Source organism: Budorcas taxicolor, chromosome 6 (assembly GCF_023091745.1).
Source record: "Budorcas taxicolor isolate Tak-1 chromosome 6, Takin1.1, whole genome shotgun sequence".
In the NCBI taxonomy this organism is placed as follows: Eukaryota; Metazoa; Chordata; class Mammalia; order Artiodactyla; family Bovidae; genus Budorcas; species Budorcas taxicolor.
Window position 1 is genome coordinate 22,305,631 of NC_068915.1, and position 17,359 is coordinate 22,322,989.

The 17,359-nt window shown below is 35.9% G+C and overlaps 1 protein-coding gene across 1 annotated transcript in view; it reads left to right on the forward strand.

The window, feature by feature from the left end:
* SLC9B1 (solute carrier family 9 member B1) overlaps positions 1-15,692 on the forward strand; it is a 44,572-nt gene extending 28,880 nt beyond the window's left edge. Inside the window, exons 7-11 of the mRNA XM_052642313.1 lie at positions 4,657-4,763; positions 5,612-5,761; positions 13,451-13,559; positions 14,099-14,235; positions 15,480-15,692. Of these exons, the coding sequence (XP_052498273.1) occupies positions 4,657-4,763; positions 5,612-5,761; positions 13,451-13,559; positions 14,099-14,235; positions 15,480-15,692 (716 nt within the window). The remainder of the gene's footprint in view (positions 1-4,656; positions 4,764-5,611; positions 5,762-13,450; positions 13,560-14,098; positions 14,236-15,479) is intronic.
* Positions 15,693-17,359: the final 1,667 nt, after the last annotated feature.

The following is a 17,359-nucleotide window of genomic DNA, read 5'->3' on the forward strand; positions in this document are numbered from 1 at the left end:
GCATGTGTGTGCTCAGTCGTGTCTGATTCTTTGTGACCGCATGGACTGTAGCCCAGCGCCAGGCTCCTTAGTCCATGGGATTTCTCAGGCAAGAACACAGGAGTGGGTTGCCGTTTCATACTCTAGAGAATCTTCCCAACCCAGAGATCGAACCCACATCACTTGTGTCTCTTGCACTGGCAGACGGATTCTTTACCACTTTGCCACCTGGGAAGACCCCCAGGAATAATATTCTTAATCTTCTGATGTACCTCCACCCAGACTTCTCCTTTTCTCCCTCTCCACATCTATCTCTAGCTTGCTTTCTCTCCCTCCCAAAATTCTTATAAAATTAGTGAACATTAACCATACTTACTTATAACTTGTTGTTTTCAATTTAACTGTGTATTACTGACATCTAATTTATTGGTAAATATGTTTCTATGACATTTTTATTGGTTCCATCATATTTGCGTGGCTGCATGACTTTCAACTTGACATGTTGAAAATTTAAATTGACACCACTATCTGCTATTAAAATGCTTGGTTGAACATCTTACAGCTGAATAGTTGTGCTTAATATTTTATTAACCTTACAAAAGAAACTGTTAAGTTAAAAAGGATATAACACAATAAGATTTTTGAAATATATTGCCACAATATCATGTCCCACCAGGATGCACAAGCATGCCACTTTCTCTTCACCTTCTTCAAAATTAGATATTTACTAGTCCTTTTTACCTTAGCCACTTTGATAGGTCTCTTTAAATGAAGTACTTTGAATACTAGTGATGTTTAATGTTCATGCTTATTGTCTATTATCATTTTGAAATTTCTTAGAGATTACTTTTCTTGAAATGTTTTGCCTATATCTTGTAAGCATGTTCATCTTTTGTTGTTTTGATTTGTTAAGACTCTGATTATGCATAAAATTAAGAATGATAAATCATTTGTTTTATATCCTGTGCTTTTTGTAATTTAACTTTATCTCTCTTTTTTTTTTTTTTTTTGCCATTCAGAAGACCTAAATTTTTTATTGTCACATCTGGCAATCTTCTCCTTCATGACTGATATCAGTCATTCTTTCAAAAAATATTTTTTGTGCTCCTCTTCCATTCCACCAGCTACTGTATCAAATGCTGAGGATAAACAGTGAATAACAGTATTAGTTTTTATTGAGCAATTGCTTGGTACTTGCTATAAGTTCTGTAGATGTTTCAGCTCACTAATCACAACAGTGTTATGCTCATTTTACTGATAAGGAAACTAAGGAACAGAGATTAAGTAACTTGCTTGACGTCAGAGTAGGGAACCAGTATGGAAATCTCGCAGTCTGACCTCAGACCCACACTTTTAAGTACTATTCTATACTGCCTCCCAACACAGCAAACAGAAAAGGCCATGTAGCCTGTGTTCTCAAGGAAATTATCTTAAACAAATAATTAAAGATGGGATAAATATTACATAGTATAAGATGCTGGGGGAATAGGCTACAGGAGACCAAACCTAATTTGAAGAGGACCAAAAAAGTGAAAACCAAGCAGGTATATGCTTTAAAAAATCCTCTTGGACCACATGACTGTAAAGTGTCTCTTGAAATTTTAAGAACTCTTTAAGTTTTATTATATACATTAGATCTTCAAAACATCTATGTTTAGGAACTTGGTAGATGCTGAGATCTCACTTTACCTTTTGAGTCAATTGGCCCTTTTACCATTATGCAGTATCCTGTATTTATCTCTTGTGACAGTATTTGACCTAAAATCTGTCTTGGCTGGTAAAAGTATGACTGCTCCTGCTGTCTTTGAGGTACCATTTGCATGGAATATCTTTTTCCACCTTTAAAGTTATAGTAATCTATTTAAAATGATAGTGACTTCAGTTGCATACAAAAAAATCTACTTTTCTACTCCTCTCTCATCCTCCTCACCTTTTGTTACCAGTGTCACAAATTACACATTTTATTGTATATACATTAAAATAATTTTATAATTAGTTATTTTTTGTGCTTCTATCTTCAGTTCTCTAACAGAATTAAAAGTTATTTCCTCACCACCATTACAGTGTTACTGGATTCTTAATTCATCTATCTATTTAACTTTACTGGAGGTTTATATTTACATGCTTTTGTGTTCAGTTCAGTTGCTCAGTCATGTCCGACTCTTTTTTGACCCCATGGACTGTCCATCACCAACTCCTGGAGCTTACTCAAACTCATGTCCATTGAGTCAGTGTTGCCATCCAACCATCTCATCCTTTGTCATCCCCTTCTCCTCCCACCTTCAGTCTTTTCCCAGCATCAGGGTCTTTCAAATGAGTCAGTTCTTCGCATCAGGTGGCCAAAGTATTGGAATTTCAGCTTTAGCATCAGTTCTTCCAATGAATATTCAGGACTGATTTTCTTTAGGATGGAGTGGTTGGATTTCCTTGCAGTCCAAGGGACTCTCAAGAGTCTTCTCCATCACCACAGTTCAAAAGCATCAATTCTTTGGTGCTCAGCCTTCTTTATAGTCCAACTCTCAGATCCATACATGACTACTGGAAAAACCATAGCCTTGACTAGGCAAACCTCTGTTGGCAAAGTAATGCCTCTGCTTTTTAATATGCGGTCTACATTGGTCATACCTTTCCTTCCAAGGAGTAAGCATCTTTTAATTTCATGGATGCTGTCACCATCTGCAGTGATTTTGGAGCCCAAAAAAATAAAGTCTGCCACTGTTTCCCCATCTATTTGCCATGAAGTGATGGGACTGGATGCCATGATCTTAGTTTTTGGATTGTTGAGTTTTAAGCCAACCTTTTCACTCTCCTCTTTCACTTTCATCAAGAGGCTCTTTAGTCCTTCTTCGCTTCCTGGCATAAGGGTGGTGTCATCTGCATACCTAAGGTTATTGATATTTCTCCCAGCAATCTTGATTCCAGCTTGTGCTTCATCCAGTCCAGCATTTCTCATGGTGTACTCTGCATATAAGTTAAATAAGCAGGGTGACAATATACAGCCTTAACGTACTCTTTTCCTGATTTGGAACCAGTCTGTTTTTCCATGTCCAGTTCTAACTGTTGCTTCTTGACCTGCTTACAGATTTCTCAGGAGGCAGGTATGGTGGTCTGGTATTCTCATCTCTTTAAGAATTTTCCATAGATGGCTGTGATCCACACGGTCAAAGGCTTTGGCATAGTCAATAAAGCAGAAATATATGGTTTTCTGGAACTCTCTCGCTTTTTCAGTGATCCAACAGATGTTGGCAATTTGATCTCTGTTCCTCTGCCTTTTCTGAATCCATCTGGAACATCTGGAAATTCACAGTTTATGTACTGTTGAAGCCTGGCTTGGAGAATTTTGAGCATTACTTTGCTAGCATGTGAGATAAGTGCAACTGTGTGGTAGTTTTGTGTGTTGCTAACATCTTTTTATTTACACTTGAAGGATTCCCTTTAAGATTTCTTGTTAGGAGGTCTAGTGGTGATGAACTCCATCAACCTTTGTTTATCTGAGAAAGTCTTAATTTCACCTTCACTTTGGAGGACAGTTTTGTGGGATATTATTCTTGATTGGCATTTTTTTCTTTCAACACTTTGGATATGTCATCCTGCCTTCTTCTGACCTATAAGGTTTCTGCTGTGTAAAGTGTTAGTTGCTCAGTTGTGCGTGACCCTTTGTGACCCCCATGGACTGTAGTCCCGTAGGCTCCTCTGTCCATGGAATTCTCTAGGCAAGAATACTGGAGTGGATTGGCATTTTCTTCTCCAGGGGATTTTCCCAACCCAGGGATCAAACCCAGGTCTTCTGCATTGGAGGCAGATTCTTTACCATCTGAGCCAGCAGAGAAGTTCTTCTGCTCTGTAAGCCTCTGATAATTTTATGGGCATTCTCTTTTATGTGATGAGTTGCTTTTCTCTTGCTGTAACTTTTTAAATGAGCATAAAGCCTTTTAGACTGTATGTTGGTGTTAAATTTGTGTCTCTGTGGGGGATCACGATTCTGGAGTTCCCATTCTACTATCATGCTGTTGTCACCCTACACTTTTGTTATTTTTAATGGGAAAATATTTCTAAAATATGTATATTCAATACTTTTTTGTATTGAGCTGAAAACACAGAACACAACTAGATTTTTTTGTGTGACTCTAGATCATTTTTTAAAATGTATTACAATAAAACTACATGTATGCATAAAACATAAAATATATTGGAAAATCAGTTGATCCTTGAATATTCCTAGGATTGATCCTGGGATAAATCTTTTTTTATGTTGTTATTATTAAATTGTCCTTTTTATGTTTAAATCATTTGCCATAATAGAATAGCAGAGAATAACATTATTAGCCATCTATTAGGTGCCAGAGATACTCCTCTGCCAGTCTCTATGCATTCTTCTACCTGACCTGATTCTTTTAGGTTGGGTGTGTAAGGGGAGAACATTGTGGTTTCTTCTTTGTTTTCTGGCCTATTTATTCAATGAACATTTCTGAGTTGTGTATACATATTAAATCACTGGAGAGTACACTATCAAATAAATCTGCATGTTTTCATGAGTGTGAACTTTAAAGGTCCATTTTTGTGTATTCTGTAATAACATACCTTTCTTTATGAATCACCTACATTTGATTTCCTACTTTGTTGGCTATATGAAAATACCTCTCTATGACATGTTTTTCTTATTGTGTGCCCTTACAGGTAACATATCTAGTAACATCCTATCCTCTCTTCGGGATGTAATTCTTGGTGCGCTTTTAGGAATTGTTTTGGGAATGTTTGCTCGACATTTTCCAGGTATCGATCAGGTAAATAAAAAATAATCTTTATTTGGAAGTACAGTATTAGACATTTCTCTCAAAAATTTGAACTTTTGATCCATGAAATACTTTAATCTTTAGTTTTCTTTCTCCAAAAGTAGCCTCCAATGCCTATTCCCTGCTTAAAACTGAGCATAGTTGTCATTGATCCAGGTCAGTGGCCCTAATCTGAAGTCTCCGCTTCCTTATTACACAGAGAATATCAGAAAAATGTACTTAGTTCAGAGGAACTTCTGCATTTTGTCCTGCTTCTTTCTTCACCAAATTGCCTGTTGACTCCTGACTTTTTTCCTTATCTTTTTCCCTCAGACATTCCATTGAACATTTTGGGGGAAATATATTCCCATTTATTTCTGCATATTTTCTGACTTCAATTTTCTCCCTCTCCCTTTGAATAAGGCAACACTATCAACTCTTTCCTGCCCTAAAAGACATGCCATTACTCTTTGATTTCTGTAACTTCCATCTTAATTTCCCTGTAGTTATTGTTTCAGCTAAAAAGATACTCAGACATTTATTTTTAAGAATTCTTTAGATTTGTTGTGTGGAACTACAGATTATATGGGTCTCTTTTCTTTGCTTCTTCTCTTACAGTTAAAGTATTATAACCATTTTACTGATGGTAGTATCAGAGATGTGGCAGAAAATGAAACTTAATAGTTGCAAATTTTGTCACAAGTCTGCTAAAATATGTGGTGAGAAATAAAGTCAAACTTTAGATGTTATTTGATATAGCATATAAAGACATGGTATCAAAGGGTCAGTAATAAATGATAGATAACATAATAATTATATATTTAATGTAAATTAATTTCCGAATATCTATCTAATTCTAGGAAAAACTTGAAGTGAAGAGAGCATTTTTTATTTTGAGTATGTCTATTTCTGCTGTCTTAGCCAGCCATCAATTTGGTATGAATACAGCTGGAGGATTGTGCACACTAGTATTGAGTTTCACTGCAGGGACAGGTTGGTCTAAAGAAAAGGTGAATATTTTTATACACCATTTTTTAAAAGATAAAATAACTGTACTTTTTATATCTGAAATGGACATTTAAGAAATCTTACTGTATTAAAAAATATATGCCATTTTGATTCCAATTGTTTGACTTAATATGAATAGAATGCTAGATTTCTGATTAAAAGATAGATATGCAACAAAGGCTTACTGTATAGCACAGGAAACTATAGTCAATATCTTGTAATAACCTATAATGGAAAATAATTTGAAAAATAATGTATGTGTATATGTCTAACTGAATCACCTTGCTGTGTACCTGAAACATTGTAAGTCAACTATGCTTCAGTAAAATATGTCTATTCAGAAAAAAACTAAAAAAGAAATATTAATTCTAGGAAGATGTTCTATAAGTTTGTATCTTCAAGGTGAATGAATCAATCAAGGAAATAAAATACTCAAGAAAAGGAACTGGAAATACACTAAAATGCAATCAGAAGTTGAGTGATCACATTAGTCTTTTTCCCAAGTTTAATGCAATTTGATTATATAACTTTTATTTTAATTATGCAATTAATATGTGAAACTATGCTCATAAAATATTAAGAATAATGTCTGTTTAGTTCTTTGGCCCATTTTTTGATTGGGTCGTTTATTTTTCTGGAATTGAGCTGAAGGAGTTGCGTGTATATTTTTGAGATTAGTCCTTTCTCAGTTGCTTCATTTGCTATTATTTTCTCCCATTCTGAAGGCTGTCTTTTCACCTTGCCTATGGTTTACTTTGTTGTGCAGAAGCTTTTAAGTTTAATTAGATCCCATTTGCTTATTTTTGCTTTTATTTCCAATATTCTGGGAGATGGGAGATGGGTCCTGCTGTGATGTATGTCGGAGAGTGTTTTGCCTATGTTCTCCTCTAGGAGTTTTATAGTTTCTGGTCTTACATTTAGATCTTTAATCCATTTTGAGTTTATTTTTGTGTATGGTGTTAGAAAGTTCTAGTTTCATTCTTTTACAAGTGGTTGACCAGTTTTCCCAGCACCACTTGTTAAAGAGACTATCTTTTCTCCATTGTATATTCTTGCCTCCTTTGTCAAAGATAAGGTGTCCATAGGTGCATTGATTTATCTCTGGGCTTTCTGTTTTGTTCCATTGATCTATATTTCTGTCTCTGTGCCAGTACCATACTGTTTTGATGACTGTGGCTTTGTAGTAGAGCCTGAAGTCAGGCAGGTTGATTCCTCCAGTTCCATTCTTCTTTCTCAAGATTGCTTTGGCTATTTGAGGTTTTTTGTATTTCCATACAAATTGTGAAATTATTTGTTCTAGCTCTGTGAAAAATACTATTGGTAGCTTGATAGGGATTGCATTGAATCTATAGATTGCTTTGGGTAGTATACTCATTTGCACTATTGATTCTTCTGATCCATGAACATGGTATATTTCTCCATCTATTAGTGTCCTGTTTGATTTCTTTCACCAATGTTTTATAGTTTTCTATATATAGGTCTTTAGTTTCTTTAGGTAAATATATTCCTAAGTATTTTATTATTTTCGTTGCAATGGTGAATGGAATTGTTTCCTTAATTTCTCTTTCTATTTTCTCATTATTTTTCTCCCTCATTTCTGTGTGTTGATTTTATATCCTGCAACTTTACTATATTCATTGATTAGCTCTAGTAATTTTCTGGTGGAGTCTTTACAGATGGCTAACAAACACATGAAAAATGCTCAACATCACTCAGTATCAGAGAAATGCAAATCAAAACCACAATGAGGTACCATTTCACGCCAGTCAGAATGGCTGCTATCCAAAAGTCTACAAGCAATAAAAGCTGGAGAGGGTATGGAGAAAAGGGAACCCTCTTACACTGTTGGTGGGAATGCAAACTAGTACAGCCACTATGGAGAACAGTGTGAAGATTCCTTTAAAAACTGCAAATAGAACTGCCTTATGACCCAGCAATCTCACTACTGGGCATACACACTGAGGAAACCAGAATTGAAAGAGACACATGTACTCCAGTGTTCATCACAGCACTGTTTATACATGGAAGCAACCTAGATGTCCATCAGCAGATGAATGGATAAGAAATCTATGATACATGTACACAATGGAGTATTTCTCAGCCATTAAAAAGAATACATTTGAATTCGTTCTAATGAGGTGGATGAAACTGGAGCCTATTATACAGAGTGAAGTAAGCCAGAAAGAAAAATACCAATACAGTATACTAACGCATATATATGGAATTTAGAAAGATGGTAACGATAACCCTGTATGCGAGACAGCAAAAGAGACACAGATGTATAGAACAGTCTTTTGGACTCTGTGGGAGAGGGCAAGGGTGGGATGATTTGGGAGAATGGCATTGAAACATGTATAATATCATATATGAAATGAATCGCCAGTCCAGGTTCGATGCATGATACAGGATGCTTGGGGCTGGTGCACTGGGATGACCCAGAGGGATGGTACGGGGAGGGAGGTGGGTGGGGTTTCAGGATGGGGAACATGTGTATACCCGTGGCGGATTTATGTTGATGTATGGCAAAACCAATACAATATTGTAGTTAACCTCCAATTAAAATAAATAAATTTATATTTTTTAAAAAAAATTAAGAATAAGAAGGTACACATATGTAATAAAATGAGAAATACTCCTTTTCCCTCACCATCCCCAAATATCAAATCCCCTTCCCAGGTCATTTCCTCTAAACACTCTTCTAATGTAGATCACTTCCATTTTTTGTTATTACAAACAGCACAACCATGAACAGTCTTATTCATATGTGGTTTTGCAAATGTATAAATACTTCTGTAGGAATAGATTTCTAGAAATGGAATGACTGAATTTAAAAATGGTACATTTCTATTTTGGTGATTACTGCCAAATTAGGCTTTTCACGTAGCACTAGTGGTAAAGAACCTGCCTGCCAGGGCAGGAGACACTGGACATGTGGGTTCAGTTCTTGGGTGAGGAAGATCTCCTGGAGTAGGAAATGGCAGCCCACTCTAGTATTCTTACCTGGAGAATCCCATGAACAGAGGAGCCTGGCAGGCTATAGTCCATAGGGTCACAAACAGTTGGACATGACTGAAGTGACTTAGCACATTGCCAAATTATCCCTTAAAAGATTTTATTTATACCAACAATTATTTTATTTATACCAACCAATTTATTTTGTTTACTACCAACAGTATAGGAGAGTCCCTTAATACCTAAACCCATCAACAATTTTGGATATTATCAATGATTTTCTTAACAACCTGATGGGTAAGAAACTTTATAACATTGTTATTCTTTATATTTCTCTGATTAGTAGTGAAGTAAACTTCTATTTTGGGATTTCTTTGGAAGGAATGATGCTAAAGCTGAAGCTCCAGTACTTCAGCCACCTCATACGAAGAGTTGACTCATTGGAAAAGACTCTGATGCTGGGAGGGATTGGGGGCAGTAGGAGAAGGGGACGACAGAGGATGAGATGGCTGGGTGGCATCACGGACTCAATGGACGTGAGTCTGAGTGAACTCCGGGAGATAGTGATGGACAGGGAGGCCTGGCATGCTGCGATTCATGGGGTCGCAAAGAGTTGGACAAGACTGAGCGACTGAACTGAACTGAACTGACTGAAACTTCTATTCAGACTTCTCTGGTGGTTCAGTGGTGAAGAATCCACCTGCCAATGCAGGAGACAGAGATTCAGTCCCTAGGTCAAGAAGATCCCCCGGAGAAGAAAATGGTAACCCACTCCAGTGTTTTTGTTGGGAAAGCCCATGGACAGGGCAGCCTGTCAGGTTACAGTCCACGGGTCACAAAAGAGTTAGACATGACTTAGTGGCTAAACAATGACAACAAGCTTCTATTCATATATTCTTTTATAACCACCTATTCATATTCTTTGCCCATTATTAACTGCTTTATTTGCCTTTTTGTTCCTAATTTATAGAGTTTCTTTTTATGTTAGGGCTACTAATTCTTTGTTATCTACATGTTGTGTTTAATTTTTGCTTATCTTCATTTATGATGTCTTTTGTATGGCAGTAAAATTTCCTATAGTCAAGTCTGTCAGTTTTTTCTTTTTGGTTTTGGGTCTTTATCTTGTTTAAGAAGGACTTTTTCACCCAAGATCATGAGGTTATGAACATTATATCATCTTATATATTATCATTTAATATACTAGACCATTCAGGTATGACCTAAATCAAATCCCTTATAACTATACAGTGGAAGTGAGAAATAGATTTAAGGGACTAGATCTGATAGATAGAGTGCCTGGTGAACTATGGGCAGAGGTTCGTGACATTGTACAGGAGACAGGGATCAAGACCATCCCCATGGAAAAGAAATGCAAAAAAGCAAAATGGCTGTCTGGGGAGGCCTTACAAATAGCTGTGAAGAGAAGAGAAGTGAAAAGCAAAGGAGAAAAGGAAAGATATCAGCATCTGAATGCAGAATTCCAAAGAATAGCAAGGAAAGATAAGAAAGCCTTCTTCAGCAATCAATGCAAAGAAATAGAGGAAAAGAACAGAATGGGAAAGACTAGAGATCTCTTCAAGAAAATCAGAGATACCAAGGGAACATTTCATGCAAAGATGGGCTCGATAAAGGACAGAAATGGTATGGACCTAACAGAAGCAGAAAATATTAAGAAGAGGTGGCAAGAATACACAGAAGAACTCTACAAAAAAGATCTTCATGACCCAGATAATCACGATGGTGTGATCACTCACCTAGAGCCAGACATCCTGGAATGTGAAGTCAAGTGGGCCTTAGGAAGCATCACTACGAACAAAGCTAGTGGAGGTGATGGAATTCCAGTTGAGCTCTTTCAAATGAAAGATGATGCTGTGAAAGTGCTGCACTCAATATGCCAGCAAATTTGGAAAACTCAGCAGTGGCCACAGGACTGGAAAAGGTCCGTTTTCATTCCAATCCCAAAGAAAGGCAATGCCAAGGAATGCTCAAACTACCACAAAATTGCACTCATGTCACACACTAGTAAAGTAATGCTCAAAATTCTCCAAGCCAGACTTCAGCAGTACATGAACTGAGAACTTCCAGATGTTCAAGCTGGTTTTAGAAAAGGCAGAGGAATCAGAGATCAAACTGCCAACATCCACTGATCATCAACAAAGCAAGAGAGTTCCAGAAAAACATCTATTTCTGCTTTATTGACTATGCCAAAACCTTTGACTGTGTGGACCACATTAACTGTGGAAAATTCTGAAAGAGATGGGACTACCAGACCACCTGACCTGCCTCTTGAGAAACCTATATGCAGGTCAGGCAGCAACAGTTAGAACTGGACATGGAACAACAGACTGGTTCCAAATAGGAAAAGGAGTACGTCAAGGCTGTATATTGTCACCCTGCTTATTTAACTTATATGCAGAGTACATCATGAGAAACGCTGGGGTGGAAGAAACACAAGCTGGAATCAAGATTGCCAGGAGAAATATCAATAACCTCAGATATACAGATGACACCACCCTTATGGCAGAACGTGAAGAGCAACTAAAAAGCCTCTTGATGAAAGGGAAAGAGGAGAGTGAAAAAGTTGGCTTAAAGCTCAACATTCAGAAAACTAAGATTATGGCATCCGGTCCCATCACTTCATGGCAGATAGATGGGGAAACAGTGGAAACAGTGTCAGACTTTATTTTGGGGGGCTCCAAAATCACTGCAGATGGTGATTGCAGCTATGAAATTAAAAGACGCTTATTCCTTAGAAGAAAAGTTATGACCAACCTAGATAGCATATTGAAAAGCAGAGACATTACTTTGCCAACAAAGGTCCGTCTAGTCAAGGCTATGGTTTTTCCAGTGGTCGTGTATGGACATAAGAGTTGGACTGTGAAGAAAGCTGAGTGCTGAAGAATTGATGCTTTTGAACTGTGGTGTAGGAGAAGACTCTTGAGAGTCCCCTGGACTGCAAGGAGATCCAACCAGTCCATTCTGAAGGAGATCAACCCTGGGATTTCTTTGGAAGGAATGATGCTACAGTTGAAACTTCAGTACTTTGGCCACCTCATGTGAAGAGTTGACTCATTGGAAAAGACCCTGATGCTGGGAGGGTTTGGGAGCAGGAGGAGAAGGAGACGACAGAGGATGAGATGGCTGGATGACATCACCGACTCCATGGACATGAGTTTAAGTGAACTCTGGGAGTTGGTGATTGACAGGGAGGCCTGGCGTGCTGTGATTCATGGGGTCGCAGAGTCGGACACGACTGAGCGACTGAACTGAACTGATTGAATACTTTGGTAGTTTTGCTTTGCATTTAGTTCTCTACTTCATCTGGAATTTATTTTTGTGAATGTTGTGAGGTAAGGATGTACATGCATCTGTTTACATATATATATATTCATAGACATACATATATACATACATATATGCATGTGAATTGCATAGTCAATTTTGTTAAATTATTTATTGATTAATCCAATAATTCACTGATATATATATATATTTACTTCTGAAGTCTCTTTAAACACCTATTCCTATGCAATAGCACTCTCAATCATTGTGGTTTTATGTCTCAGAATCTAGTATAGAAGATTCCCTCTTATTGTACCTATTTTTAGAGTATTTCTTAACTGTTCCTGTCCATATTCTTTTTTAGATAAATTTTAGAATCAGCTTAAGAAGTTCCCAATCTGTTTAGTATTCTGATAAAGTCATAATTATAGAGGAAATTAAATGACTAATAATAAATTACAAATAAAATGAAAACTACTTGATCTCTTTACATGATAAAGAAAATCAAAGAGTAAAGAATAAATAGATTTTAAAGGTTAAATAAGTAACAAATAGGATAATGTGCTGTGAAGAAGACAGAATACTGGTTTTCTTTTGTTATTTCATTTTTCAAGCTTACTTTTATAAGCAGTAACCAGAAAACCGAGTCATAAGGGGAGTAGTTATGAAAATAGTTTTTGCTTCAAAGGATATGAATGTTTCATGAATCTCCTCCTGTTTGGGAAAAAAAGAAAAAGGATAAACATAGACTGAGACTAAAATCTCCTCATCCGACTTCCTGGAAAAGAGCCAGAGTACTTTTATGTCAGTGGGAGTGTTTCCTGTAACCATGTAATTGTGGAAGCAGCAATGGGAGGGATTCCTTCCCAGAAAGGGAAGTCAGGGAGGCAACCAGTGAGAATCTATCACCTATTTTGGTTTGGTTCATGTTTTTAATATGGGTCATTTGGAAGCAGGCCTAACAGATTACCAGAATTTTTTTCCTAGTAGTTTAGGACATATCAGGATTCATTTTCATGGGATTTGGTCCCAGAATAACTGAGTGGAGCTCTTCCCCAACTCACTTTTGAGAACTAAAATATTTGAATGAGCTTGAATATGTTCTCATCAGGCATGATATAGTTCTATCCCTGCTCAGTTGCCTTTCAAACAAAACATAAAACTCTTACTGCACCATCAGAACATGTATGGAACTCCAAGGATAAAATTGCCAAATAATATCTTTTTTGTTCCGTGACAAAATTACCAACTAATATTTTTATTGTGTTGTATATGTCTTTTAATCAAATTCTGTTCGTATAAAAGAGTTAACCTACTTGTTTAATTTTTATTGTTTTAAAATTTCTTCTACAGATAAAATATCTTAAGTTTATTAAATGTTGAGAACCTTTACATGTCTGAAATGCAAATACTTTTATTCATCACAATAACTGAAAATGTATTACTCTTCTCTACAGGTTAGAGTCCAAAAAATTATTGGAACTGCGTGGGATATTTTCCAACCTCTTCTTTTTGGTTTGGTTGGAGCAGAAGTATCTGTTGCATCTCTTAAATCAAATGCTATTGGTAAGAATGATTAGAGGCACAAAAATGTAAGATTTAAAAATATTTAAGAAAACAGAGTAATTTTTATTTTTACTTACAATATGTCTTTGAATGCTACAAGGTCCTTTAGAAGCTCATGTTGTAATATGCATTTATTCTTCCTTTACCCTGTATGGTCTTTGTAACCAAAGACAACCTTGAATATCTTCCCTGAGTGATCTGAGGAAATAGAAATTAGAATTTTTTTCTGAAGGGAAATATTAGATACCAGCAGCACCTTCTAAATACTTTCATTTATAGTAAAAGTTCAAAGCCTGTTAGCTCAGAATTAAATAAATGTAATTTATCTTACTTTTCATCATACCTCCATCATCAGATTATCTCTTGTACTTTACATAGAAGCCTCAATCACATTTGTATTTTTATAATTATTATTTTTACTTAATACAGATATAGAGAGACAGTAGCCCTAAAAAATGTTTTCAGCACTTTTGCAAATTATGTTTCTAGGCATAAAGAACCACTTCTTCCCAAATACTGTTCGTCTTTTTCTGTTGCAGGCCTTTTTGTTGGTACCATGAGTTTGGCATTATTGGTGAGAATTTCGTTTACATTTGTATTGATGTCTTGTGCTGGTTTTAATTTTAAGGAGAAAATATTTATTGCTTTATCATGGATGCCAAAAGCTACAGTCCAGGTAAGAGTATATTAAGATATTCTAATTATTTTTAATGTTGATTTTTAAAATTCTAAGTAAAAAAAAAAACTAGTCACAAAATTTGGGCTATTATTAGTCTTTTTAAATGCTTGATTGATCATAAGTACTCATTAAAAGTAACATAATCTTTAAAACATTGTGCTTTTAATGACAAATACTTGCTAAACTTATGAAAACATTTTTCTGTTTTCCCAAAATTTAAAATAAGAGTATTTCTGAAAACTGGATTTTTACGTTTTGCTGAATGTTATAGAGCTAAGTGTTAGGATTTTAAAGTAGAGACACATTGATTCTTTTTAAAATATATCTTTCCTACCCCTGCCACTCACTCTACCATACATAAATGCATATGTATTATTTTTAATTATATATTTAATTTGCATGACTGAATCTCTCAACTAGAATATATAGGAAGGATAAGAAGTGTTTGTTTGTTTGTTTTTGTTGTTATTTTCCCCTAATACTTAACACTTAGCATGCAGTAGGTATACAGTAAATAAGCTCTGTATGCCTACAAAAATTAATGCTGAATGATGAGTGAAAGAGAGAAAGAGAAAAAGGAGACTTTGTAGTTATGCTCTCTGATTTCCTAAAATTCTTTTCTCTACTGTTACTCCAAAACAGAAGCTTGTGAGTTTCCATGCAACACAAATCTATGTCATGATAAGCAAAGCAGGTCCTTGGGACAAGGCTGCCTGTTTTGAATAACAAGTTACTTGCCTACAACTTTAGGCAAGTTATAAATTCCAAAACTCTTTTCAGTTTTACTATATCACACTGCTCCCAGTAGGAAGAACAAGGAGAAGATGGATGACAAAATCCTAAAGAACCATAAGAAATCTTAGCATTTTATATTGTCTTTTTGTAGCCAGGAACCTAGTGGTTCATGGTAAAGACAAATATGCAAAACTCTGGTTCATCTGAACTCCTAAGATTCCAAAAGTATTGTGAGCACTCAAAAAAAGATACTTAAACAGGGGAAAGCTGAGATGATAAGAACACAAAATCAGCCGTTTGTCACTACTTCACTTTCCTTCCAGATATATTTGCTAAGAAGAACATAGAATTGATGAGTCATTTACCAAAATTCCTTAACATTTGTCTTTTTTCTAGTAGTCTAGTACTAGGTGGTATTTGTTTTAACAGAGCTCTTTATTTTTACTATATGTTAACTCCATTTAGCATTTTTCTTTATGCCTCATCTTTTTCTCCTCTAAATATAGGCTGTATTAGGTCCTCTGGCTCTTGAAAAAGCAAGAATGAGTGCACCCCATTTGGAATCATATTCGAAGGATGTGATGACAGTAGCCTTTTTAGCCATCTTGATCACAGCTCCAAATGGAGCTCTAATTATTGGCATTCTGGGACCTAAAGTACTCACTCGCTATGATAAAAGCAAAGTGAAAATGGAGTTATCAGGACTAGAACTTCATTAAAAAGTTGATTTGCCATCACTTGCCTGCTTCTCTTAATGAATTCTCTTACATAAGAGAAAAATTAAAAGGTACACATATGTGAAAAATGTACATAGAAGCAAAGCTTTAATAAATATATGATTTGACTACAGAAGATTCCTATGATTTTTTATCCCAAAGTTAATTTAATAAAGATAATATAAAATAGAATACCTTCTTAGTATTTATGTATTTCAAGAACAAAGCATAAATACCCTAGGAAAGTTAAAGAAATCTGTCAAGTTGGATTTACAACATATAATACAAACTATTTTAGTTTGTCATAATACAAACTAAAAACAATAAAAATTAAATGAACTTAATGTAGGAAAGATAAGATAGCATAAGTCTCTAAATAGGACAACTCTTCATCAGGTTAGTAATTCAGTTAGAAAAGATTATCAGAAAAAGGAAAAAGAATTGACAAAAATAAAACAAAGCAACTTTAAGTGGGTCAACTAAATGAATTTTAATTTCTAGTTTTAGTGACCGATTGAATTAATAAAAGAATCAAAGTTAGACTTACATTTCTTCTGCAATACTCTTACATTTCTTCTGCAGTACCCTTAAAATGACCTGGGGAAAGGTCAGTTTTCATTCCAGTCCCAAAGAAAGTCAAAGCCAAAGAAAGTTCAAACAAATGGACAATTGCGCTCATCTCATGCACTAGCAAAGTAGTGCTCAAAATTCTCCAAGCTGGGCTTCAACAGTACGTGAACTGGGAACTTCCAGATGTTCAAGCTGGATTTAGAAAAGGCAGAAGAACCAGAGATCAAATTGCCAACATCTGTTGGAGCATTGAAAAAGCAAGAGAATTCCAGAAAAACATCTACTTCTTCTTCATTGACTACGCCAAAGCCTTTGACTGTGTGGATCACAACAAATTGTGGAAAATTCTTAAAGAGATGAGAATACCAGACCACCTTACCTGCCTCCTGGCCTGTACGCAGGTCAAGAAGTAGCAGTTAGAATCAGACATCGAACAATGGACTGGTTCCAAATTGGGAAAGGAGTACATCAAGGCTATATATTGTCACCCTACTGATTTAATGTCTGTGCAGAGTACATCATGCAAAATGCCAGGCTGAATGAAGCACAAGCTGGAATCAAGACTGCAACAAGAAATATCAATAACCTCAGATATGCAGATGAACCACCCTTAAGGCAGAAAGTGAAGAGGAACTGAAGAACATCTTGATGAAGGTAAAAGAGGAGAGTGAAAAAGCTGACTTAAAATTCAACATTCCAAAAACTAAGATTATTGCATCCGGTCCCATCACTTCATGGCAAATAAATGGGGAAACAATGGAAACAGTGACAGACTTTATTTTCTTGGGCCCCAAAATCACTGCAGATAGTGACTCCAGCCATGAAATTAGAAGACACTTGCTCCTTGGAAGAAAAGCTATGACCAACATAGACAGCATATTAAAAAGTAGAGACATTACTTTGCCAACAAAGGTCCATCTAGTCAAAACTATGGTTTTTTCCAGTAGTCATGTATGGATGGAAGAGTCAGACTATAATGAAAACTGAGTGCCAAAGAATTGATGCTTTGAACTGTGGTGCTGGAGAAGACTCTTGAGAGTCCCTTGGACTGCAAGGAGATCAAACCAGTCAATCCTAAAGGAAATCAGTCCTGAATATTC